Source organism: Hemibagrus wyckioides, linkage group LG15 (genome assembly GCF_019097595.1).
Source record: "Hemibagrus wyckioides isolate EC202008001 linkage group LG15, SWU_Hwy_1.0, whole genome shotgun sequence".
NCBI lineage: Eukaryota > Metazoa > Chordata > Actinopteri > Siluriformes > Bagridae > Hemibagrus > Hemibagrus wyckioides.
Window position 1 is genome coordinate 7,933,040 of NC_080724.1, and position 26,214 is coordinate 7,959,253.

At 37.8% G+C, this 26,214-nt stretch overlaps 1 protein-coding gene across 1 annotated transcript; it reads left to right on the forward strand.

Moving 5' to 3' along the window:
* The first annotated feature begins 202 nt into the window (after positions 1 to 202).
* Positions 203 to 25,914, forward strand: esyt1a (extended synaptotagmin-like protein 1a). The gene is made up of 31 exons (XM_058410026.1): positions 203 to 712; positions 2,967 to 3,008; positions 7,876 to 8,010; positions 8,121 to 8,194; positions 8,278 to 8,350; positions 8,435 to 8,524; positions 8,780 to 8,835; positions 9,049 to 9,169; positions 9,732 to 9,908; positions 11,300 to 11,382; positions 11,499 to 11,547; positions 11,769 to 11,858; positions 11,984 to 12,085; positions 12,186 to 12,257; positions 13,433 to 13,519; positions 14,458 to 14,607; positions 14,817 to 14,990; positions 15,220 to 15,396; positions 16,622 to 16,704; positions 16,938 to 16,986; positions 18,175 to 18,264; positions 18,368 to 18,463; positions 18,930 to 19,001; positions 19,875 to 19,961; positions 20,071 to 20,217; positions 20,329 to 20,462; positions 20,566 to 20,664; positions 22,582 to 22,713; positions 22,824 to 22,929; positions 23,505 to 23,554; positions 24,636 to 25,914. Exons 1-31 carry the CDS (start codon positions 401 to 403, stop codon positions 24,661 to 24,663), a joined length of 3,237 nt encoding a protein of 1,078 aa, XP_058266009.1. The 5' UTR covers positions 203 to 400; the 3' UTR covers positions 24,664 to 25,914.
* Positions 25,915 to 26,214: the final 300 nt, after the last annotated feature.

A 26,214-nucleotide genomic window follows, 5' to 3' on the forward strand; every position in this document is an offset into this window, starting at 1 on the left:
ACCAAACCTATGCACAGACCAAACCCACATTATTATTAAACTCCCCATAGAAAAGGCTATAATAAAGTGTATAGCCGAACACCGGAAATGTTAAACTGCAACAGTTTCATTTAGTGATTGTGATGTTTTTGTTGAAAAAAGGAAGCAACAAGCAAGGGGTGCTCGAGCTTCTGAAAACCCGCCCCGACACGCCCGCGCGCAGAAACTCTACTCCAAATTATTCCAGCGCAGCCACGTAGCGCTCGAGACGTCTGCTCTGTATGGAGAAACAAATCGCTTTTTAAATCAAAGCGCAAATGATCACAAGAGCGACACCTCTCCAGTTGTGAAGGAAAGCCTTTAGAAGGAAGGTAGAGGGTGTTTTTGTTTTTATTTTTGTTTGTTGTTGAGGGAAGTAGCGATGCAGCAGGAGGATGCGGGGCCGCGCTCGGGCTCAGAGGACTCTCCTGCCCCCGACAACGCGGCCAAACAAGCCGTCTCCGTGCTCATGTCTTTCGGAAAGTGTCTCGGCGCGCTGCTGCCGGTCTACCTGGCTGGATATTTCGGCTTCAGCCTCACTTTGGTCCTGCTCGGCCTCGCTGTATATATGGGATGGCAGCAGCACCGCGATCGAAAGCTTCACCGCCTGCGCAGTGCTATGTATTTACAGGAAAATGAGCAAGATTTCACCACAACACGAGTGTTCAAGAGCAAACGAGAATTGCCGGCATGGGTAAGGCTTTAAAAATGGTTTCGACGCTATACGCACATGTGTGTGTGTGTGTGTAGTAGTAGTAAACATCTGGCAAACATCTCTCAGCTTCTAGACTAACATACTCATCTGTACAAATGAATGGCTCGGTATCCATGACCAGGGCATGCGCATACATTGAGCCTGCTTACGTAGAGCTCATTTGAATTGCCTTACCTCACCATTATTCACAAGTCTGTCCTGTAAGAAGGTTCATACATACACTGTATGAGGACAAAGAAGGTCTCAATAAGGTAGAAGAATAAATTTGTGCCCACATGTGACACAGACCTGAACATGCATAATTAAAGCCAAGTGTTCATGGCTCCCCCCCTTTTTTTATTCAATTATATATTACATATATCACTCAGAAGAACAGTGCAGCATTCCTGAAAGATATTTTGTATTTTCTTTCACAATTTCTACTTTTTAATGTTTATAGTTTGCTAACAATGATCTCATGATATAGTGTGATCTCTAAATCATCCTATCACCCAGCCCTTCTGTTTCATAATACTTCACATTATTAAGGTTTTCAGTAATCCAGCTCATTGGATCATGTAGTATTAGTATGTCAAGGGTGCTGAACTTATAACATCATCATATTGTAACCTTGTATCATAAGGTTCCATCTGCCATTCCAAATTAAATCTACATACACCTCTTGAAAGTGTTAAACTGACAGCTTCTAGGGTAAACATGTGAAGGATTTTAAGATTATAAACACACATTGAGTCAGTTTGCATTGCTCTCAGTAAATTGTCCCTGAGCTGGCTGTTAAAACATCTTGACATGAAGCTGAAGGTGCTGCTCTGAGTCAAAACTGTTATTTCTGCTCCCCTATGTCCTCTTCTCCTCCTCCCTGTTTACAAGGTTCCTCTCCTCCCCCATTTCCACATTAACGCCATCACATTCCACAGCCTGGCCAGATCCTGGCTATATTTGGACATCTAAAGTTCAGATCTCCAGGAATTGATATGAACGGCCTATGAGATGCCACAAGAGGTGTGCAAAATAATTGAATCACATAAAAACATCAAACATCTGCACTAAGAAGTCTTGTCTTAGGGATATATATCTCCATATATCCCTAAGAGCTGATACTTGTGTCCAAATATAGGCAGAATCTGGCCAGACTGTGGAATGTGTTGGTGTTAAAGTGGAATTGGAGAAAGTTCAGAATCTGAATCTAAAATGAGTTTAGAAGAGCAGAGCATATCTATACCCCAGTGCCACACTTCCTTTCTCAAACTGTAACCCACCTCTGCTTTCACTTCTAGTTTAAATAAAATTATCACATGCTCCACACGCTCTTAGAACAAGGCCTTGTGTAAGGGTTTATTGGATAATTAAGGGTTTTTAGCTTCTAACAGAAAAAAAATACTGCAAGGATTCTGCATTAAACATTTTTAGGTTGATTAGCGGGACAACTAAAGAACCCTGAAAGGTGCAAGACTTTCTATTGTAGAAAAGAAAAGTGATTCTTTCTTTCTTCCTTGATGTGATGCTTGATCACTCCTCTTTAGTGACGTCTAAAATCTCATTTGTAGTGACATTTTTTATTGTTTTTTGGGGGGGATTATACCTATTTCATCAGCATGACCTGTTTTCAGTTTGGTTAACAGTTTCCTGCATTACCCACAATGAAGTTCGACTAGGCACAGATAGCGGTGACAGGGCTCTTTGCTTTATCTCTGGATGACGTAGCAGCACTTTAGTCTTTTAGTTGGTCCGGCTCTCTGACCTCCTCATCTGTATACTCTGCCCAAACATTATCTGGATTGCTTCTACAATGATCTGTGAAGGATAGCCAGGGCATTTAGTTAATCATAACCCACCATTATATTACATATTATAGTTATTAACCTGTTGAAAGAGTTTAATCCAAACACTAGTGACACAAAAACTTGGTGGAAAGCTCTATGGCTCAATAGAGAAAATATTTGTGTACATTTTTGTTTGTGGAAATATTTGTGCACATTTTTTTGTGTTGTCGCTGGTTACAACAAAAAAGAACTCCTGACTTAGTTATCTTAAATCTAATCTCATGACTTCCTGAGAAATAACAGAGATTGGCCTGAGAGTGTGTTTATTCTGCTTTTCCTCTGACAATGCCGAATTTTCATGTTGAATCATGTGAAATCTTTAAATTTTTGGCAGATCACCCGAAAGACAACTATTTTCATATGATGGGCTAAAATGGAATTGTTTATATTTACATTATTGTTTCTTGCAGGTAAATTTCCCAGATGTGGAGAAAGTTGAATGGCTTAATAAGGTATGTTTAAATACTAATATAAACATTTTCCCTTGAAATGAAATATGTTAATATGTTCCGATGCTTGGGTAAAGGTTTTACTGTCCCTTGAGTGTCCTTATCTTATGGGCCAGTCTTTCCATTACAGTATAATCACCAGGGCTCAGAGCACATCAGTACAGAGCTCTTTATTTGCTCTCACAGACTCTAATGGTCTGTTGGAGGAATATAATAAACTGCACAAAGCAGTGATTGTAGCAAGGTCTGGTTTTCACCAGATCACTCTAATCCAAGGCCTTTCTATACCTCTCTCTCTCTCTCTCTCTCTCTCTCCCTCCCTCTCTCTCTCTCCCTCTCTCTCACTGTCTCTGCGATATAACCATTGAATCCTGTCACTGTTTATCCCATGCTTTTGAACGACACACAACAATTTGTGTATATTTCAATAAATACATCATGCATAACACCATTTATTACTTCTTTTTCTGGGAAATATGGCATGAGTGAAACCAGTAGTATAAAGATTTCATATTTTTGCCCAATGATTTTAGAGGAGCCTACGCATACAAGCAGTGTTCAGAGTCAGAAGAATAATGGGTCAGAAGATAGTAACGGCTTACGTAGGGAGCTGTGTGTCAGACGCTCCTCATAAAACAGATTTAAAAAGCATGTGTAATCATTTGTATGACGCAGTTTTCTATGTATAGATGTTTATTTAGCTTCTCTTGGAAGGGTTCTCTCTCCAGTGTCAGCACATTGTATCAGATACCTGTTTTCTGGCTTGGGAAAAACTTCAGGAAAGAAAGCTTTGTGGATTCTCAATAATCAACACCACCACCCTGTTGCTAATTATTTTTTTTCGATAATAGTACAGCCTTTCTTGTATTAAATGACATGTAACACTGTAGCAGTAGAACAAGTATTAAATTATCCTGAGCATCAATTATAGGAGCATTTATTATAATATGTTTTACCTTACTCGTTTCTGACCAGTTTGTTTTAAACCGTCAGTGTACAAAATTAATTGTATATTTTACTGGCTACATTCTGGGTTGCCAGTAAGGTGCATATTTACAGTAAGGCACTGTAATCTTTCATGGTATACAATAACACACAGTCTAGTACATGTACTCATTTGGCTGATGCTTTAAAAAAAAAAAAGGCTTACGATTGAATACAACTGATGAAGGATAAGAGTCTTGTCTTTACATTTAAACTGAACTCTGACTGACAGATAGAACGAATATCAGACCCTGACTGCCGTTGTATCTCCCACTACATCACTTTGACTGCAAACAATGTTTACAATGTGTAAAGAATACTATTATCTTTTGCTTGCTGAGAGTACATTAATATTTCAGAGTACTGTAAATACAATATCTCCCATTATGTCACTTAATGACCGTATCCATTGTATTTCCTCGCTTAAAGCACCATCAATAATCTGGCAGAGTCAGTCTATTTTTCTGTGTTCAGTGTTTACAGTCTGCTATGTTTTGTACTAGGTAGGAGTTCATTTTTGCAGTGTGTCTGGATAGGAGTGTCAAAGTGTACCACAAGAGTTTCTTTGTATATAGTTACTTAAAGCGCTCTTTATGCACGTGACAATGAACTGAAACAAGGACCCAACCATGGGAGTTTGAAGTTGCTGGGTTTTGAATCTTTTAATCTGTAGCTTAAAGCCTTAACCAGTGAGCCCCCTAAACTAGTCTGACTAGTTAAACTCACTCTAAAAGACTGCACAGAATAGTGGACTGTTCAGTGAGTTAGTTGTAGTGTCTCTGTGGTTAAGGCTTTGAGTTGCAGAGCAGAAGGTTGTGTGTTCAAATCTCATTACTGGTCAAACTGTCCTGGTTGTGTTCTTGAGCACGACTCTTAACCCTTCTTACCTGTTTGACTAATCAGACATTTTAAATCAGTATAAACAAATGAATAATTTAATCTCCACAAGTCTGATGTTTACTTCGAAACATTTGTGTGAAAAAAAGAACTGTGTGTTTTTGGATTTTTTCTATGAATACATTGCCCATAGTAAGTAGGCTAGGTAATATATATATATATATATATATATATATATATATATATATATATATATATATATATATATATATATATATATATATATATATGTAGTGTCTCTACACTGTGGAATGTGCTCTTGCCACCATCTCTTCAGGGATAAAATAGGAATAAAATAGTTACTTAACTTTAAACTTGACCATTTTTTTTCTTCTTCTCTGTTTCTATACTTCTGTAAAGCTGCTTTGACACAAGGTCCATTGTTTTAAAGGGCTAAATTGAATTGAAATTGAATTGATATAACAAAAATTCAATTTTTTTGGCCTCTGGTAACCTTTAGCAGAGTTATAAGGTCCTTTTTTTTATTAAAGCATCAGTCAGATGAGCAAATATACTAGATTTTGTTTAGTGTAAGATATTTCAGTACTTAAACTTTGTATTTTAACCCTGATCAGCTCTGTATGCAGTACATTACTTTAAAATTCATGGTTTAATTTTTTGTGTGTGTTTTAAGTATCTCCACACCCCAAACCTCAAACCTCACACTTCAGATGTCACACAAGTCTGCAAGAGCCTTTGAAAAGCTTTACTTGTCATTGGGCTTTTTTGCTACTGGAATTCACACTGAGCATAGTTTTGACTCTAGTCAAATCTGATATGCCAGTATTTTGGGAATAACTGGCTAATAATTAAAGATCAACACTCCTCAGAAACAGAGGGAAGGCCATGGTTTTGCAGTGCTGTCATGCCATACTATATATGTGGTCTACTAGAAATAATACTTAGTTGTTAAGGAAGTAGACTTTGTGGTTTAGAGAAAAACATGACAGGATGCTATGTGGTGGCAAAGATGTACAGAGACTATTTACATAAACGTTTATTTAGATATTTTATTTGGAATATTTAGAGACGCTGTCATGATTCTCCATTTATTTGTTCCTAAGCATTTAGTTTGTGGAACTTGTTATTAAAATGGTTAACACTTAATATCTGAGGTGTGTAACTTGCACAACACAACAAACTGTTGCAGTGTTGCATCATCTACTGAACTGTTACTACTACTTAGACCTTCTCCTCCTCCTCCTTCTTCTTCTTCTTCTTCTTCTTCTTCTTCTGTAGTTTTAAACTTGAAGGATATTATTCAGTTCCTAGAAGTTATCAAGGGGTTCCTCTCAGTGCATCAGGGGTCATGCAGAAAAGTACACACATCAGCCACTTTATTAGGAACCCCTGCATACATGCACATTCATGCAATTTATCCAATCATATGCCAGCAGTGCAGTGTATAAAATTATACATGTGAAGGTCATAGTGAAAAGGTCGTCTGGTCTTTTTTTTCCAATCAAACCAAATTCAACTGGTGGTACAGATTGGTTATTTGAGCTACCGTAGCTTCCAGCACAAAACTCTGGCTTGTCTTCCTCTTTTTTTTTTGTTTTCACACCATTCTGTCTCAGTTCTACACACATCTGATGTGTGAATGTTATGTGTGAAAAAGACCAGAAGATCATTAGTTTTTGAAATATGCAAACCAGCCTGTCTGGAACTCACAACTATGCCTGGTCACTGAAATCACATTTTTTGAAAGCCACATGTGTGCATGCATGAGTAAAGAAACTTGGTCATAAGTAGATGTAGAATTATTTTGTGTCACTGTTTAGATGAACATACTGTGCAAAATATTTACCTGACTTCTTGTCATGAATTTTAAACCTCTCAGGATCCTCCAGAAATACACACCAGTGTTTACTCTAAGTCTTGTCTCTTGCTTAGTTCTGCCTGTTTTCCTTTTCCCTGCATTAACATTTTCTTGCTGCTGTAAGCCGTAATCAATGATGTCTTGAAATTTAAAATGTCTTTTAGCTTACTCAGCACTTCCTATTTCTGTAAAATGCATCCGCTGGCTTATCTCCTGCAAAATCAAGCTTTTTTTTTCATGTTCGTCTCTGTTCTTGCAGTTAAAATCAATTATCTGATTGGATAAAACAGATAGACAGAGTATTACAGTCATGTTTAAGTCTTTAGTTGCTGACTCACGTCCATCCTGAGCTCAGGTTTCTGTCTGTCTGGAGTTTAGCATTTTGCAGATACAGATAGTGACACTGTGTTACACCCCTGATTGATATGATGATGCAACAACAGAAGATTTTTTAAAAATCAGAGAACATCTAGCAGCTTTCTAAATAATTTTGCTGCAGTGTTACGTCTTTCTTAATACCATGCTCTCTGAAAATATAAAGTTAAAGTAATCTGATATCGTGTTATACAGGGAACCAAAAATCTCACTGATGCTGTATGTTGTAACTACTTAATCTCTTCTTTTTCCGAAAACCTAGTCGTATAATCAGATATCAGGATTACCAGAAAACTGCAAGACCAGCTAAAGCTTATCATATCTTGAATCTGAGGTCACTGAGATCACATGATGCCTCCATTTTGCTCTTTGATGTGAATATTAACAGGTCTTCTCTACTTGGACCTTTATGTGTTTCACTCCAGCCACATGATTGGCTAATTTAATAATTGCATGAATGACCAGGTACGAACATTATTATTAACATTAAAGGGTGTGCTAGTAGTCTGGTTTATCAGGGCGTCTTCGCAAAATAATCCACAGGCGTCTTGCAGAAGTTGAGTCATCCAGCTTTGTTGAAATTTTTCTTCTGAAAAATGAAATCATTTCCAGCAAAAAAGTGGTGAAATGGATTTCACCAAAACTGTCAGCACAAAATCAAATCAAAACTCTCTAAAGCCACTTTAACTCAAACAAGACACGTCTTTTATTGATCTGTAACTGTTTGGTTGCTTTAAACATGAGCAGCATTATGTCTAACTAGCCAAAATGTTTTATATTGTTGATATTATGTAGATCCTGAAGCAAGCCTGGCCTTTCGTGGGTCAATATTTAGAGAAGCTTCTGGTGGAGACGATTGCACCCTCGATCAGATCCTCCAACGCTCATCTTCAAACATTCAGCTTCACCAAAGTGGATCTGGGGGACAAGGTGCCAGGCTTTTATTGATTTAACTTGCTTTATATTATGATTTAATATCTTATTCTTCAGATTCATGAAGTTTAGTTGATTTCTGAAAAGCTTTAGTTTTGTTCGTACAGCCTGTGAGGGTGGTAGGAGTGAAGGCCCACACCGAGCATGATAAACGTCAGGTATTGCTGGACCTATATATCAGGTGAGACTGTTCACTAATCCTCATTAAATGACGTGGAGCGAAACATCTTCCGCATCGGTGTGAACTGCTCTCTCTGTTTGTAGCTATGCTGGCAATGTGGAGATCAACGTGGAGGTGAAGAAGTACTTCTGCAAAGCTGGAGTGAAAGGAATTCAGGTGAGTGTCTGGAACAGGAGAAGAACAGAACTTCTGTTGTATTGCATGAAAAAGTATAACAAATATTTTCTCTGCTGACTTTAGCTGCATGGAAAGCTCAGGGTGATCCTGGAACCGTTGATCGGCGATGTTCCTCTTGTTGGGGCCATCACGATGTTCTTCATCCGGAGACCTGTGAGTTTTCTTTAAATGTATATTTAAGTTTAGGATGGTTTTAAACAACATTAAGTTGTAGTTGTTGTTTAAGTAGATTTAGTAGTTTGTGAAAGAAATAAAATGCAACCTCATGTGTCGAGTATAGATCAGTGACCGACAATGGGATTGGTGTGGAGGTAGTTACTACCCTGAAGTTTTTTTAATAAAAGCTTGCCCTGGAGTATTTTATTCCTCTTATTTGTTGATTATTTTTTCTTATACTCTCTGCAACAGATGCTGGATATCAACTGGACAGGACTCACTAACTTACTGGACATTCCAGGTCTGAAGTAAGTGGTGCCCTTTTTTTTTCTTTCTTTTTCTTTTCTCTGAGTCATTAGTTTACTGTTCCATTTATGTTCCTGTGCAGTGTTTTGTCATCTGTGTGCCATCTACCAAGAATCATTGGGAAACTGGCCTGATTATTTAAACTCCGTCGAGTTCACCATGGTGGCTCGCAGATAATCAGTGTTGCTCCATTTTCCCCCTACGTTCATTTACAGTGCCATGTCGGACACTATGGTAATGGACGCTATCGCCTCTTTCCTGGTGCTTCCCAACCGCCTCACTGTCCCTTTGGTGGCTGATTTGCACGTAGCGCAGCTCCGCTCCCCTCTGCCACGGGTAATGCAGTATTCAGCAGCTACGCTACAGTCAGTCACCTCCATGACGTGTGTGTGTGTGTGTGTGTGTTCATATCTCACATGGTTGCTAGTAAAGGAATGCTTTGTTTTCCTCATCAAATCAGTTTGATAAAATAGCTCTAATGCATAAACATCTACATTTTGGGTTGAGTTGCATTGTTACTATCTTTGCATGAATTCTCCACCAAAATCAAGGTTTTTTCTTAATGTTTAAAAGAAGTTCATTAAATATTCTATTAGCTTTTTGTATTAGACAATGCTCTACGTAAATCCACATCAGCTATAATCTACTGATTATTCAGTTAATTTCCTATTGAATTTACAATCATGACACGATCTCACAGTCGCTTCTCAGCTATCAGGAAGTTTGTGTTTCTTAAAATGGCTGACGTCCTAGAAACTTCATCTGAGTCTAAATCTATAACATCTTTAGCACTACTCTACTTGAAATCTGATCAGTTTAAGTTCAGGTCTGTGTGCATTAATGCAAGGTTAATACAGCTTGTGAATTAGAAAGATGTGCTTCCTCCTTTTTTCTGCAGGGCATCGTGCGGATCCACTTGCTGGAAGCCGAGAACCTGGTCGCCAAAGACAACTTCATCAAGGGCGTGATCGCTGGCAAGTCAGACCCATATGCCGTGCTGAGGGTGGGCACGCAGATGTTCACGTCACGCCATGTGGACAACAACCTCAACCCGCAATGGAGGGAGATGTACGAGGTGTGTGAAATGTCACAAACCGGTGGTCAGCAGTGTTAGTAATGTGATGTGATATTTCTCAGGGTTTTGATTAGTCTTTTTCACACCCTCCCAAAAACATTAGACAGAATTTAGACAGAATCCTCTGTATGTCTTTGAAGAAATGTAAAGAATCTTAAATAATAGACCACTTTTTGAGAAGTCTAACCTGTAGAAACAAAAGCAAGTAAGACAAACAACAATTTAACATTGTATTTGTACTGAAAATACATTCATTTATATGGAGTGACTACTTTATCCTCACTATAGATCTACACTATACCACTATAACACTAGCTCAAGGCAGGAATACTGGCTCACTGGATGGGACAACAGTTCAGAATATAATATTTCATTAATTTCATCTCAATTTTAGATTTTAAAATATATATATATGCATTTGAGTTTTGCCCGGTACTTCATATGTCAGATAGCCCTGCCTCTGAGAGGGGTAACCCTCAGTCCCGGTCCCAGGTCCGGATTTAATTGGGAGGGTTGCAACAGGAAGGTCATCCGGTGTAAAACCTGTGGCAAAAATCAAATATGGGGATTGGATGTTCCACTGTGGTGACCCAAAACAGGGAGCAGCCAAAAGAGCAACAACAATTTTATATTTCTTATGGTTGGGAAAACCTGCTGGCTGAAATCTGTCAAACGTCCAAGAATTTCTTGTTAATGTTGGCTAGGCGTTCTCCAGAGATCAGAGTTCATGTCGGGTAAAAAGTCAGTTTAATGAATGCAGTGGTGAAAGCAGTCAGTCTGCAAAAACATGCTAAAACCTTGCTGTGATTTTTCATTTCACAGTGAGTAAAGTTGTTGCCTATACTGTTTGCACATATATGTGCTGTAGCGCAACAGATACAATCCAAATAAATTTAGTTTAGAATCAGATATTTGACAGAAACTACTTAGGACACTTCTGTGGTGCAGTCAGAATGACTTTCATTGAGTTTCATAAAGTCTACAGTTTTTAGAACTACATACAGTATACAGACACCATATTATATATCCGGTAAATGTCAATACAATAAAAGTCACTGTGCATTATCACCTCAAAAACACATTCTGTTGTGTGATCACAAAGAATTCTTCACATGAATTTGTGTTGAGTTACCAGACTAATCTCTACTGACTACTATCTTTGTTTACTCTTGGTTTGTTGCTGTTGCTGGGAGAATGCCATGGTTTGAGGACTCCTCATGTTTAAGAGTAACTATGTTTACAGTAACTATGTGTTGTTTTTTGTATTTTTGTTGTTAATTTTTTTGACAATGTGCTCATCATGTCCTTACAGAGGGTGAGGTTAGGGTTTCGAAAAGTTAAATGATTGTGTAAAGTAAGGGTTCTGCTTTGTGTGTGTGTTTGTGTGTTAGGTTATAGTTCATGAGGTTCCTGGCCAAGAACTGGAAGTGGAGGTTTTTGATAAAGACCCTGATCAGGATGATTTCCTAGGGAGGTAATGACAATGACTTGTTATGAAAAAAACAAACAAACCATTTTTTAGCCACTTCCTTAAACTTCCTTCTCCTTAATCTCCTGACTTGCTCTTCCCCAACATTCTTTTGCTCACAGGATCAAGTTGGACTTGGGTATTGTTAAGAAAGCACGAGTTCTGGATGAGGTTTTTTTTCTTTTTTTATCTTCCTGCTGTAAAAACACAGCTCTTGTGTCAACTTCTGTTTTCCTGTGTTTCTCATTTTTACAGAATAATGCATGACTCACTTTTCCCCTCCATCACAATATTCAGTGGTTTAATTAGTCATTTTTTTTCATGTGCTCCCCCACTCTGATTCAGACTAGTTCACTCTTTTTCCCTTTCTTTTCCTGCCTCATCAATTTCAGTGGTTCGTTTTAAAGGATGCACCAACTGGAAAGGTTCATCTCAGGCTGGAGTGGCTTTCACTGCTGCCCTCTGCAGAGCGCCTTACTGAGGTTAGTCCAATCTAGACACAGTCCAATCTAGACACAGTTTAATCCTGGCATTATTGGATACACAACTAGACCTTATTCGTAAAAATGTCTCTGGCACTTGGTTTACAATGTCTGTTATTTCACAGGTCCTCCAGAAGAACAAAAACATCACCACTTTCGGTAAGACTGCTGATCCTCCCTCCTCCGCCATCTTGACCGTGTACCTGGATCGGGCCCAGGATCTTCCTGTAAGTCCCACTCTCAGTTCAGTTTTGTCCATGTGCTCTGATTTTGTATAGTTTCTGGTGTATTGGCTATGTAGATAATCTGTGGAGTGTTTTCATGCAGATGAAGAAAGGCAATAAGGATCCTAGTCCTTTGGTGCAGCTTTCTGTTCAGGATACCACAAAAGAAAGCAGGGTGAGTCTTTAACTTTTGGTAAACATCCTCATATGTACAATGGGGACGTAATCAATTGAATATGCTATTTGAAATTCAGTACAGTATTTGTGTACTGTATTTTCACACTTGAAATAGTGACTAATCATTGTAAACCCCAGCGAAATAAAGCGAATCCTGGATTTCATGCTTCACACTGCTCATATTTTAACAGGGATTAACAATTAACCTGAATCATAATCTCATATTTCACACTGTACATTCCTAAACCCTGGGTTAACATCCTTCTTATTACCATATTTGCAACGTCAGCAACCATAACGGGATAACACTAAAAAAAAGAATATATTTTGCTAAACTTTTTAACCTGAGAATGGAATGGAATGAAATATAGACAATAATATAGAAGTGGTAGGAAAAAATTAATATATTTAGCAAAATTATTTACAATAACAAACACAACAGTTAGTTTCGGAGCACCAGTTTGATTTAGACATTCCCAGAGTGCTGATACTGAGTCTAACCGCACAGAGATGAGAGCCATTTATTTATGTTTGCTATATAAAATTCGGTTTCTAGCAAAATGTTTCATAGAGTAAGCGACATCATCAACAGACATAACAAAGTATACATCTTTCATGAATATGTTATTTGATAATTACAGAGAGGGACGGTAATAAATAACGGCTCGTCTCACGCTTTCACATCAGTGAGTAAAAAAAGGACACAAAGCTTTTTTGGCATTTTTAATTTTCTCACATTGTTGACCTTAACCCTAGACTAGTCGTTCTCTGATGTTTAACTTCCACTCACTCACGTGTCGTATTCCCCACGCTACGTCTTGTTCAGTGTTTGGCCACCTGAAGTTACCAAGCTGTTTTTTTTTTGCTACGTCCTGGTTTTCACGTGATTTGAGGCATGCACTGTTCAATTTCTGATTGGCTGTCTAAGCGTCTAGCCGTAACATTCCAACACGTGTCATTTCACTTTGACAGCTGTGAATTTTTCTAAATTGCAAGGTTGAAACATTTCTCTAAAGCAGATGAGAACCTGGGGTTAAATGCAGTGTAAACATCCGCAATATATTCTAAACTGATACATATACCACATATTGGTTCATATGTTAATAAATGTCATAAACATATATCACTGCTTTACATCCCTACTATACACGCTTGTCTTTTTTCCCATTTCAGACGTCTTATGGCACCAGCAGTCCAGTGTGGGAGGAAGCCTTTACTTTTTTCATCCATGACCCTCGTAAACAGGACCTCGACATTCAGGCACGTCTCACTGATAACTGATTGCAGGTTGTATTAAAAAGGCTGTATTAGTTTATCAGCTTATGATACAGCAGCCTGACTGCTTAATCAGAAAATGTTGAAGGAATGAGGTTTTAAGTCTCTAGTCACCATTTTGCATCACGCTGTTTGGAGCCGGTTTACTAAATACTAGTTTCTTCCACTTGAAGTTTACTTGAAGTAGAGTCAGCAGACTTGCATGATATAAACCAAACCATCATAAAAATAAGGGTTTCACTTGATTTAGCCATGTTATCACGTTAGACGGTGGCCACAATGAGGCTCATAATGCCACCAATTTGCATCATGTAAATTGGCACATCATAAGCAAAGGTCAATGGCTACGACTTGAACTTTTCCACATTTTGAAACACAGCGTAGAGGCATGAACCTGAGACTAAAATGTAAAGAACTAGGATGAAATGTAGACAATAATATTGAAGTGGTGGGGGGGAAAAAAGAACAATGGCACTGAGATGGGATCCACTCATGACTGACATCATCCACAGACAGTAAAGTATGCATTTTTTTCATGAATATATCACACAAGTTAAAATATGAAAGCTTATCAGATGAGCAGAAGCCGATTTTTCACCAGTAGCATCTTTTTAATAGGAAAGTACAAATCAGTCTGAGCTAGCTGACAGGCTATAAAGTAAGGGAAGCTTTCTCAGGGATGTATTTCATCTTGTGGAGCAAAAATAAGCAAAACCTTTGACCATACTCTGTCTAAACTGATAAATAGTCAATGTTACATTTCTGTGGTATAAAATGAATATGAGGCTAAGAAATTGTACAGTTATACTAAATATCAGTTACGATTCTATAAATACACTGTTTAAAATCACTGTGATCTAAATATAAATACTGTGTGCATTCTGCAAATCTGCCCCCCCCCTCTCCTTCTCTCTCTCTTTCAGGTGAAAGATGATGACAGGTCTGTGTCTCTGGGTAATCTGTCCATCCCTCTGTCTCGCCTGCTTTCTGTTGCTGAACTCAACCTGGACCAGTGGTTCCAACTGGAGAACTCAGGCCCTGCGAGTCGCATCTATTTGAAAGTCATACTGAGGGTGAGAGCAGTGTGTCCAGTCACAGTGTGTCCAAAAACCCTGTTTAGACCAGTTATTTAAAAAATGTAGCATCTGTAAATGAAACATGAATTAAAATGTTTGAGATGATAAGCTAAAGAAATAACACAAAATAAATTGGATTTTTTTATTTTAGTAATACTTGAATACGAGTTCAAATGGAAACTCTTTTCTCCGTACCCATATCTTAGATACTTTGGGTTAACGAAGAGGCCATTCCCACCTCACCTGTGTCCCCACTTCCCTCTGATCCGTTCTTTGGAGGAGGAGAGGAGAGTATCATCTCAGACGTGACATCAGGAGGAACCAATAAGTTACCCACTCGTCCTCAGCACACAAGCCCTGATGCCAATTTTGCCTCAGAGGTGAGCGTCTATCACAAAATATGTAAAACTGAAAGGTATGTGTTAGAGCAATTTTCCTATAATATACTCAGTAGTGTCAAGTTAATCCCAGTACTTTTAGTCAAACTAACAGAATAATCAGTTATCAAAATCTAACACGGTATTTTAACTTGATGCTTATTATCTGATCTAGCTGATGGATAATCATTGCGTTAAAAAAAGAATATATCTGATTATCCTTCTTTTCCAGGGTGTACTGAGGATCCACCTGAAGGAAGCTCAGACTCTCATAGCTAAAGATAGCTTCATGGGTGGCATGGTGAAGGGCAAAAGTGATCCTTATGTAAAGATCCGTGTGGGAGGGACGACCTTCAAGAGCCGCGTCATAAAGGAGAATCTCAACCCAGTCTGGAACGAACTTTACGAGGTACAGCAACAAAACTATAGGAGGAAACATTCTGAACATCTCATCATTCCTGAACTGAATTCAGAATTCAAGTCAAGAAGCTTGTCATTTAACTATATAGAGCTGGTACAGTACACAGTAAAATGAAACACATTTCTCCAGGATCAGGGTGCTACATAAAACACAGGACTACAGGAGACAACACAGAGCTATAAAAACTTTAGTGCAAGTTGTTGTTGTTCTTCTTCTTCCTTGTTCAGGGTCGCCACAGTGGATCATACGATCTGCATATTTTGATTTTGGCACGTTTTACTTCAGATGCCCTTCCTCTTATTTTTATCTGGGCTCAGAACCAGCATTGAGGGTTAATCTCTCAGTGGCTGAGTTGTTTCCCTATCTGGCAATTGGACCCAGGTTGTGGTGGTGAGCACACCGGATCCTACCACTGGACCGAATAGTGCAATAATTGTCACAACTGACCAGTACACAGTTTTGTAATGAATAAAATGCGAGAAGTTAATCTGATATAGTAAAATGCAGTGGATGTAAACACAATACATAGTTATCAGCAAACAAAGATGTACATGGTCCTTGCTGCATTTTGTTTAGGATAATGCTGAGGAGCATTCATGCTAGGGATGAGTTAATAGTGTACATATCTATTGAATGGCAAGAAATATTAACTGAACAGTGCAGTTAAAGTATAGGACGGGTAAAAATAACAAGTTAATAGCTTTCAAAGTGTGTCTAGTACTATCAACTAAAGAACAACAATAAACTGTTGGCCTAAGACTTGAAATGTTTATTCAGGCTTCAGATGAAAGTAAGCTCTATTCAGACAGTTGTACAGGGGATAAAGCTGGCTTAAAACACGACTGAGGGGACTTTTCAGCAGCTCTTCATATGAGCCAAAAGAGCTGATTGGCTAGTTGATGACAATTATCTAACCTGCTCTTGCTTCTCTGTAGCTAGTTTGTTGATATATCTTTGTGGATTTCGATCAGTCAAGGATAAAACAGGGATAAAATAGTAACTTAACTTTAAGCTTTATAATAAATTTTTTTCTATGTTTCTATACTTCTGTAAAGCTGTTTTGAGAAAATGTGCGTTGTTAAAAGCTCTATACAACTAAATTGAATTGAAAAGTTTAACATGTAAGCCTTCCCTCATTCTTTGTTTTGCATCTTCAGTGCAATGAGCTGTGTATAAGGTATGCACTGCTGTGTGTGCTTATTTGCTTTACAAGGTGATTCTCACGGCACTCCCAGGCCAAGAAGTGCAGTTCGATTTGTACGACAAAGACGTGGATCAGGACGACTTCCTCGGCAGGTAGCACAACGATGGCCTTTTCTACTTTCTTCTAAATTTTCTGAAAGTGTGCTTCTGTGTGTTATTTTTCTACTGAAGCTATTGTGGTTTTACTGCCATTAGTGTCATATTACATATAATATAGATACATTATAGTAACTATTACAGCTGTAGATAATATCTTTGCTTTATTTTTATTTAAAGACTATATTTAGATATATAATACAGTTTTGATTATCATTGTTTGTTGGCAGGTTTAAGCTGAGTCTAAGAGACCTCATTAGCTCGCAGTTTACTGATCAGGTGAGACTTACTGCTTAATATGTGCTGAAAACTGACAAGCTTACGTTTCTACTGAAAAATCGGGACACACTAGATTGACTTTCTTGAGGAAATCCACCTCTTCACCTCTTTAAGAAGCCACTACCTACACTATAATATATACAAGCAAATATTTATTCATCCTAGCATTTTACATCTTGAGCCACTCTTGCTTTACTCAAGTTTACCTCAGAGTTCTTTAAAGTGCTACAGGCTTCTTGATTTTGCATGAATATACAGTAGTGTGCAGTAAGTAAAAATGCCTTTAAACATTTTTTACATAAAATTAAACTTTGATAAAGAGCTAAACTAAATAAAGTCAGTATTTGGTTTGAAGTGATAGCTCAGCGGTTAAAGTGTTAGACTTCTTATTAGAAGGTTGTGAGTTCAAATCCCAGGACCCCCAAGCTGCCAGTTGCTTGGCCCCTGTGTTTAGGATTGTCCATGTTATAATAATAAAGTCACATGGAATAAAATTTAGAATTGGAATAGAATAGTAAAAAAAAAGGAATAAAATGGAATTTAAAAGTAAAATAAATAGACAGGAAAAATAAGTAGACAAAATATATTGTATGTTATATATTATGCAAATGAATACATACAGTGATGATGTGAGCATGAATATGGCGATATGAAGACATCATAGTCATTTTCATCATTGTAGTCTTCTGTCCGCATTCCATAATAATAGTTCTCTTTCCTGAAAAAAAAGGGAGTTTGAACATTCAAGGGTGGCTAAGATTCCTCTATTGCTCATATCTCTGCTATGTGATAACAGTATAAAGTTCTAGACTAGGTGCAGACTCAGACACACACACACACATACACAACCTACATACACTTCTTCTCATGTGAGCATAAAACAAAATTTAAACAGAGTCACATAAGCTTCTAAAAGTTGGCATACTGTATTAATTCCGTTCTTGATAAAGGCTTATGGCAGAAATGCATTGAACTATTTAAATAATACTGTATTTTTGATAAATAAATTTAGCCCTATCCCCAAAACAACTTAACACTTGAGCAGCTGTTGTTTCAAGTGACTCAATTGAAATTAGCAGGAAGAAAATGAAAATTAAGCTTAACAGCTTCTTGAGCAGCTTATGACTAGTTGTGTGTATAAATACTGACAGAAAAAGGAGTACCAATTTGTGTACCTGTGTGTTGTAGTGGTATGACTTGAATGATGTGAAATCAGGACGGGTTCATCTGATGCTAGAATGGGTGCCAAGAGTTTCAGACCCAACCAGACTTGAACAGGTGAACCTGAAATGTTTTCCTGCATGAAATACATTTTTCTGGGTTATATAATACATCCTGCGTTGTGACATCTTAGTCATTTTGTCTTCTTGTTGTGTGTTAGATTTTGCACTACCAGTCTCAGCAGTCGTATGTGAATAAATCAGTGCCGGCTGCAGCCATCCTCTTCACTTATATAGAGCGAGCCCATGGTCTGCCTGTGAGTCTCTCTCTGTCTGTCTCTGATTGTCTCTCTCTCTGTTTCTGACTATCTCTATATCTCTCTGTCTCTCTCTCTCTAGTATTTCTTTTTGCTAGGACTTCAAACTTTCTCATGTTTTTACCTTGGATTATATAAATAACATAGTGGTATGGTAGTAATAAAAAGGCATTTCTCGTAAAAATCGTGCACCTCCGAAAGCACCAAAATAACATAAGTTTTAACATTTGATACATTTTTGCTTGAAAAGAAGTTCAGATAATTGTATTCAAATAAATTGCCTTGTCATCGCCTTTATTTTTGCCTCGAGCTCTGATGATTGTTTGTTTTAAGAAGAAATAGTACTCGAGGTCTCAGTGTGTAACAAAATGCATGGATAACACCATGTAAAGAAGGAAGTAAAGATAATTTCATGCCTTAACCACTTCTCTTTGTGTTTGTTGTGTTCATGTGATATGTGTTGTAGTTAAAGAAGAATGGACATGAGCCAGTCGTGGGAGCGGAGCTGATTCTCAAGAACGTTTCTTCCAAGAGTAAGGTAAGATTATTTAAAGAGATATAGTTGCATAACTATTGTAGGCATGTTTTCTGTTACAGTGTTGATGGTGCACTTTAAATAATAATAATTAGCTGTAGTAGTAGTAAGGATGGATGAATAATGCAATATGATATTGCACTGATTTTTTTTCTGTTTCTCTTTAAATCACCCCGTTTTACGCTTTCTCAGGATCAGATCACAAGATCTCTCAAAGTTTATTCAGAACTATATGCATACATTACCATACACCACACATAAGTGGTGCCCAGGTACGAAAAGGGTTCTGATAGGCCAGGGAGAGTAGTGATTTTGTCCAAACTAATGATCAGAATGATCTTAAGGAAAGGAAACTTCTTATCAGGACAGGTAGAAAGAGCAGAGCAAGAGGGTGTATAGTTCTGGGCACGATTGAGCAGAAACAGTGACTAACATCTGGTTTGAACTGGATTTAGATAATAAAGAGGGTGACAGAAAATAACCCATCATACACTGTATTGTAGTTCTACAAACCGGAAATTAATACAGTGACATTTAAGAACAGTATGCTCAAATGTTCTGTTTATTTTTCCTACTGGAAAAAGATCCCAAAGAACCTACACTCACTTACCTATACCCTCTCAGCTACCTAGTTGTATTCCTGAAAAGTGTTATTAGCCATGTCAGCTATACTGTAGTATTTGTTTCAAACTGGGAAGTGTAGTATTGCAGTGGTCAATACAGAAGTGAGGAGTGATACAAAAAGTGGAACCTCCCACTGTGGTTATACTAAATATAAGCATTCATGGAATGTCACTTGACCAATCAAATTAGTAGACCGGATTTAACTGCTGTGTAATAAGATATATTTGTGTCTCTCTTTGTTTTTTTAAACAGCTTGCTGAGCGCTCTACATCTCCACGCTGGGATGAAGCATTCTGCTTTCTGATCCATGACCCCAGAGAGGAAATGCTTACTATCAAAGTGAGAATGAAATGATGTTTTATTTTGGAATATTTTGTTTATTGATATGACTGATTCATTGATGATGTGACCATGGACTGTGTGTGTGTATGTGTGTGTTTCTGTTTAGCTGTCTCACAGCTGGGGCCAGCCCCTGGGTGCAGTGGTGCTGCCTTTAAAAAACATTCTAAAAGAACAGGCCTTAGTTCTGGATCAGTGGCTCCCTCTGGATGGGGCCTTGCCTGAAAGTGAGATATTGTTAAGGGCAGAGCTCAAGGTAATGACAAAACATATGGAAGCACTGTAGTGCATGAGTGTAATTGCTTATAGGTTTCTAGAATACAGTTCTGTTGGGAAAAATACTAAAGATTTTCTATCCACGCTTCAGCTGCTTCACTCTAAGTTGGTGGAAGGTGGTGATGCTACTAGTGGCAGTGAAGAGGTGGAGCACAGAATCCCCAGTGCTGAGAAAGAGGTTGCAGCCAATCAGGAGCTTAGACACAGGGCAGCTCCAGCCCATGGGTGGGTCACATACACACACATACAACCTAAATGGATTTAGGCATTATTGCTGAATTAATGAGACATTGGTTTGCTGACAGTTTTTGTATTTGTGTGTGTGCAGAGGCGGAGATGCTGGAGCTAGTGGGCGTGGCCAGGTGAAACTCTCTATAGCTTACTTGGCTGATGAGAACAGACTGGCCATCACTATCCATGGCTGCAGGTTTGTTTCACACACACACGTATGTATGTGCCTGTATTGTTGTGACTCACAGCTGGAGAGACTTGTATGACACATAGCTGGAGGGTTTGATCCTGGGTTCCTGGGTGGGATAGGTTTACAGATCCTCTCTGATTGCCACACTGTATAGAGGCACAAACTAATAAATTACATTAGTAATACATTACATAATATACCTCAAAACCCAGGGGACGTGGTGGTCTTGCACCTTTGGGGTTTGGGATTCGATTCCTGCCTTTTCCCTGTGTATGTGGAGTTTGCATGATTCATTCGGGTATTTCAGCTTCCTCCCAAAGTCCAGATATACTTTGTAGGCTGACTGGCATCTCTAAATTGTCTGTAGTCTGCGTGTCTGTGATTGTGCCCTGTGATGAGTCCAGGTCTTTCTCCATTTCTCGTACCCAGAGTTCCCTGGGATATGGAGAGCTCAAAACCCCATTAAATGAATTACACATGCGTGTGCTGACCAATTTCAGTTACTCTGAGTCAATCTGTCCTCTGCTATAGCTATTCAAATTTCTATTCATCTTTAAGAGGTATTATATGGTGACATATTAAAGGAAAAACCAGTGGCTCTGTTATGTTGCTGTGGGGGTATTTTGTGCCAGTGGTTTGTGTCCATTTGTCTCATGAGACAGAAGCATCACTGCAAATCGATGCAAAGTTCTTCTGAATGAAGAGCGAGTGTTCGCCAAAACCATAAACGAGAGAATATATTTTTTTAAAAATCGAAAGGACTCATGGTCCTGCCATCTGTTCTCCTATTATAAATGTCAATTAGATTTGTTTTTCTTCTTATCTTGATCCATAAATGAGGTCAGCTAAGCCTTGTTGAGCATTTTATGCATGAAACAGAGCTTGAGAGGAAGTTAATTGCTTACTTTAATCATGACAACTATTGAATCATGGATCTGCAGCTACACTCGATATATTTCTCTACCCATTAAAAAGCAAGATTTTTCCTTTAACTTGTCACATGCTCGTCTGTACATATTGCTCTTGTTAGGCATTAACATCAATTCTTCTGATAATTACTGCAATTTACTAAGCAACAAATGGCAATTTCTCTCTTAATAAACAATGACTTATGAGTCTTTTATCCATTTATACTTATGTTTAATGTTCCTCAAAAGAAGGTCCTGTTATTGTACTTAAAGCTGCTATATACAGGCATTCCATCACCCACATTGTGGTATAAAAGAGGTAACTGAAGTATTACATCATGAACTAATCTCAGAGTATTTCCTCGTTTTATTCTTTTAAATCAAAACTAAAGGCATTCATGCACACAAATAGTTTCCCTTCCAATATACAACTATTTTAACTTGATCTATAATAGCTATGTTTAAACTGTCAGCAGTTATATATTTTATCTTGTCTACTATTGTCAGCAATACAGACTCTGGAAAGTGGAAGCAAGTGCAGGTCAGTTTAATGAATTGATTGCAAAATTAGGAACAGTTCCAGCATAGGCAGGTCAAAACAGGCTAGGCAAAAATCAGAAAAGGCAGAAATTACAGAGTAAAAAGAAGAAGATAATCGAGAGCAAAAAGCAGGCTCGGTAATGTCTCAGTGTCCGAAAGTGACTTCTCAAAATATAAACTGAAACAAGGGTGCTTTTAAACATATCAGCATATTAATATAGAACTAATTACACACAGGAAGTGAGGTGGTTGCCTGGAATATGAGTCTGGGGCAGCCATGTTTGTAGGACATAGTAAAAGAGGGTCTGGGTATCTAATTTTATGCGTTACTCTTTTTTTTCCTTCCATTGATTGCACTATAAAGCAACCTTGGATTTTGTGAAATGCACTTTGTACATATTATTATTATTATTAGTAGTAGTAGTAGTAGTAGTAGTAGTATAAATATAAAGTTTTTGCTGTTCTTCCCATGTAGAAAGCTGCCACCATGCTCCAAAGACGGCTCAGATCCTTATGTGTCCTTCATCCTCCATCCTGACAAGAACAGAAGCACCAAAAGAAAAACAAGCGTCAAAAAACGAGACCTCAATCCTGATTTCAATGAGAGGTAAATGTTTCCATCCCAGGCTTCAGTGGGTTCAGCAAGAACACCTTGAGCTGCATCGCATTAAGCGGTTTGGGAGATTTTTTTTACTATCGACACTGTGTCTTCTTTAGGTTTGATTTCAACTTTTCCTTGGAGGAGGCCATGCGGAGACGCCTGGACATGTCTGTCAAAAACAGTGGTTCTTTCATGAGCCGTGAGAAAGAGACCATTGGCAGGGTATGGCAATGATATTATGAGTGATGTAAGAAACATCAGTCCAGCTGTGATTACCTACAACATCAAGTGTTATATTGATTATATTTGAGTTTTATAAGCAAAACGTGAATATGGGAAAACTGGAACACAATTTTTAGACACAACATAGCCAAGTAAGTGTACTGCTAGTAAGTGTACTGCTGTAAAGGTTTCAGTTTACAGAAATATTGATCAAAACATTGAATTTTATGTAGTGGACACAAACTAGCGTGTTTATAAACGGTACTCTGCAAAAATGACAATTTTAACCAGAAGAAATACCTTAAATATTGTCCAATTTATCTAGCTAGCTTTTTAGCCAATTTATCTAGATACCTTATCTATATAAGATTACTAAACATATTTCTAGACATTTCTGTAACCACTTCCAGTTTATTTCCATTGCATGATATATTTTTCAAATCTTTCTAGGAAACAAAAACCCAACACGTTCTCTTGCAATAGAACAAGATCATTTAAAGCTTCCAATGAGAAAAATAACAGCTCTGTTTGTGTGTGTGTAGTGTGTGATTTTTGTGTTTGTGTTTGTCTTACAGCTGCAGTTAGATCTGAAACAGATTGACCTGAGGGCAGGAGTTACACAGTGGTAAGTGCTTTAGATCTGTCAGGTTTCCACTTCACATGCTGATTCAGTTATTCTTTAAAAGAATAAACCCCTGCCTGAAATATGTGATGTTATAACCCTGACATCAAGGTGAGGGGTGATATAGTGTGTGTGGGGGGGTGGGGCTGGGGGTTATTATAGGGTGTCAGCACTGCGTTTAATCCGAGAAACATTTAGAGAACATTTGGAGAACAATTAGCTCCTAAAAATATACAACTATTAGTTTCTTTTTCTCACTTGGCATTTTTAGTTGATATTCATTGTCATATTATTGACAAAACCCATCACAGTAGGTAGTGGAGGCTGTAAACACTAAACAAGTTTAGAACATGATGCAGCTGTATACAGCTGTTATACTGAGTTATGACAACAAAGACCTTATGTGAAGATTTAGAGATGTTCAGGATGACATGATACGTTCACACGTACAGCGACTCAAAGCGACCGGAGGCCATTCATTTTCGATGAACTTCTGAGTGGCATCTGTGTGGGTGTGTCCAGTGACGTGACGTTCAACACTAGAAAAGTCTTTATGCAAATAAAGAGCGACTCGGTGCAGCAACTACCAATGACAGTGAAGGACGCATGTGATCTGTGGCAAAGAGCACACACTGCTTCCCTTTCATCTCATATGCTTTGCTATATATAATACACTGGTGAATTTTATACCCAAACACAAATCTTCCTCCAGAGCGTTCCATTTTATCCGCAAGAGCACTGATTTGTTGTTAAGTGGATGCTAGTTGCTAGCTACTGAGAAAGATTATTACTCTGGCTGTCAATATGATGACTTCATAGTACAGCCACTGGTGACTTAAAAAAACAATAAAATAAATATGTGTATTAACATAGCCTTAGGCAGAGATGAAGTGAAGGACAAATCCCACTTGTGCCAGTAGTTTCACAAAAGTGAATCATGGATGCAGTTGAACATCATATGATAAGTCTAAACAAATATTTTAAAAATCTGTCGATTTATTCCTTTAAATTTTGTGTGTTTGTTGAGAGCTGTATATATTTACATGTATTCTCTTCTTCTTTCTTTTTTTTTCTTCATTTTCAGGTACGATTTAACAGACGAGACCAATTAATCTGGGCTTTGTAATGCTTACATGACAGTGCCATTGCACCTGTACGTCTGCATGCTGCTAATGTCACTTTACCTGTATAGCACAGTGCAGTGAAGGAGGAAGCGTTAATAACGTGATCTTATGCCATTTACGCTCTGTGCTTGCTGTTAATTTCCAGCAATACCAAATGCGTTTTTGGACAGACTGTAAATGTCAGTGCATGCCAGCAGAATAATGTGCCATTTTGACCCAAAGGGTATGAAGTTTGAGAATGAACGGTTATGAACCAGAAAAAAAGCACTGAAACAGTGTTCCTCTATGGTGATCTTAAATAGAGTTTCCTTAATAAGGTTCATCATTTCAGCATCCAAGACACAGGTCCACATGCTTTTAATTTTTTTAGCATATTACATAGCAGGTGTCATAAGATTTTTTAAAAACTTCTTGTATTTCCACTTCAGAGTTGTTAAAGCTGTATTCCTTAAAAACGGGTAAAAATCTTTAAACTAATATTATATCCCCTCAGAACATTCAGAATAAATAGAACTAAACATATCTCCAGTTGTCACTGGGCTGCCCTTAAGGGTATGTCTTTTTTTTTTACCGTATGTATCTTTTACATGAGTATACCTTATATTATAGTATAGCTTTATAAACTTTAAAACTATTTTAAGGAACATTAATGGTTATTCAAGCTACACTATATGCAACTGTGTAGGTAAAAGATTAATACACATTAATGGTATAAAAAGAGTGTACTCTCCAGTGACAAAGAAAGGTAGAGTTTTAGTACCATTTGTTCTGAGTGTCACATTGTTTAGCTGTATGCTGGTTTAATTGCCTTTGTGTTAGCATATTTTTTTTCTTTGCCTTAAACACATCTGCTCACAGCATGAAAAATTTCTGTTCACTGTGCATTAACTTCTGGATGAAGGAGTTTCTTTGTATGTGTGTATATCTGAAAGGTTGAAGAGACTGAGCTGTTTCGGTTTTATCGAAAAGAAAGAAAAACATATCAGAAACATATCACTGTGCTTTTTCTATCCATTCCAGACAAATTTGAGATCATCTTATGAGGACTAAACTTGTGGAAGTGTCTATATGTGGAAGTTCTATATTTTTGTAGACGTGCCAATTTATCACTAAACGTTTTGAAGAAAGTTATATAAAGGTTACAGAGAAGAGTAAGAGGATTTACAGTCTGTTGATGCTGTCACTGAGAAATCTGTATTGCAGCTGTTCAATTAAAGATACTCTTTGCACTTTAAATGTGTTTGTTTCAGTTGCGGTCTTAAACCACTGTCTCCAGGTTTTTGCAGAGATTTTATTTATTTAATTTATTTGCTTTATTTCGCGGAAAACTACTTGAACCGGCGAAATTAAAATTACACTTAAAAGCACATGATTCTTCATTTAATCTCCTACCAGTGAAGACATATTTACTTTCTATGAGAGCTCTACTAGGGTTCAACGCACGTGAATGGAAGAGGCCTTTGACTGAGTGCACGTTGTGACGTCAAACGACTTTACTCAAACTTGTGGAAATTTCAAAACATTGCTTACTTTTCTGAA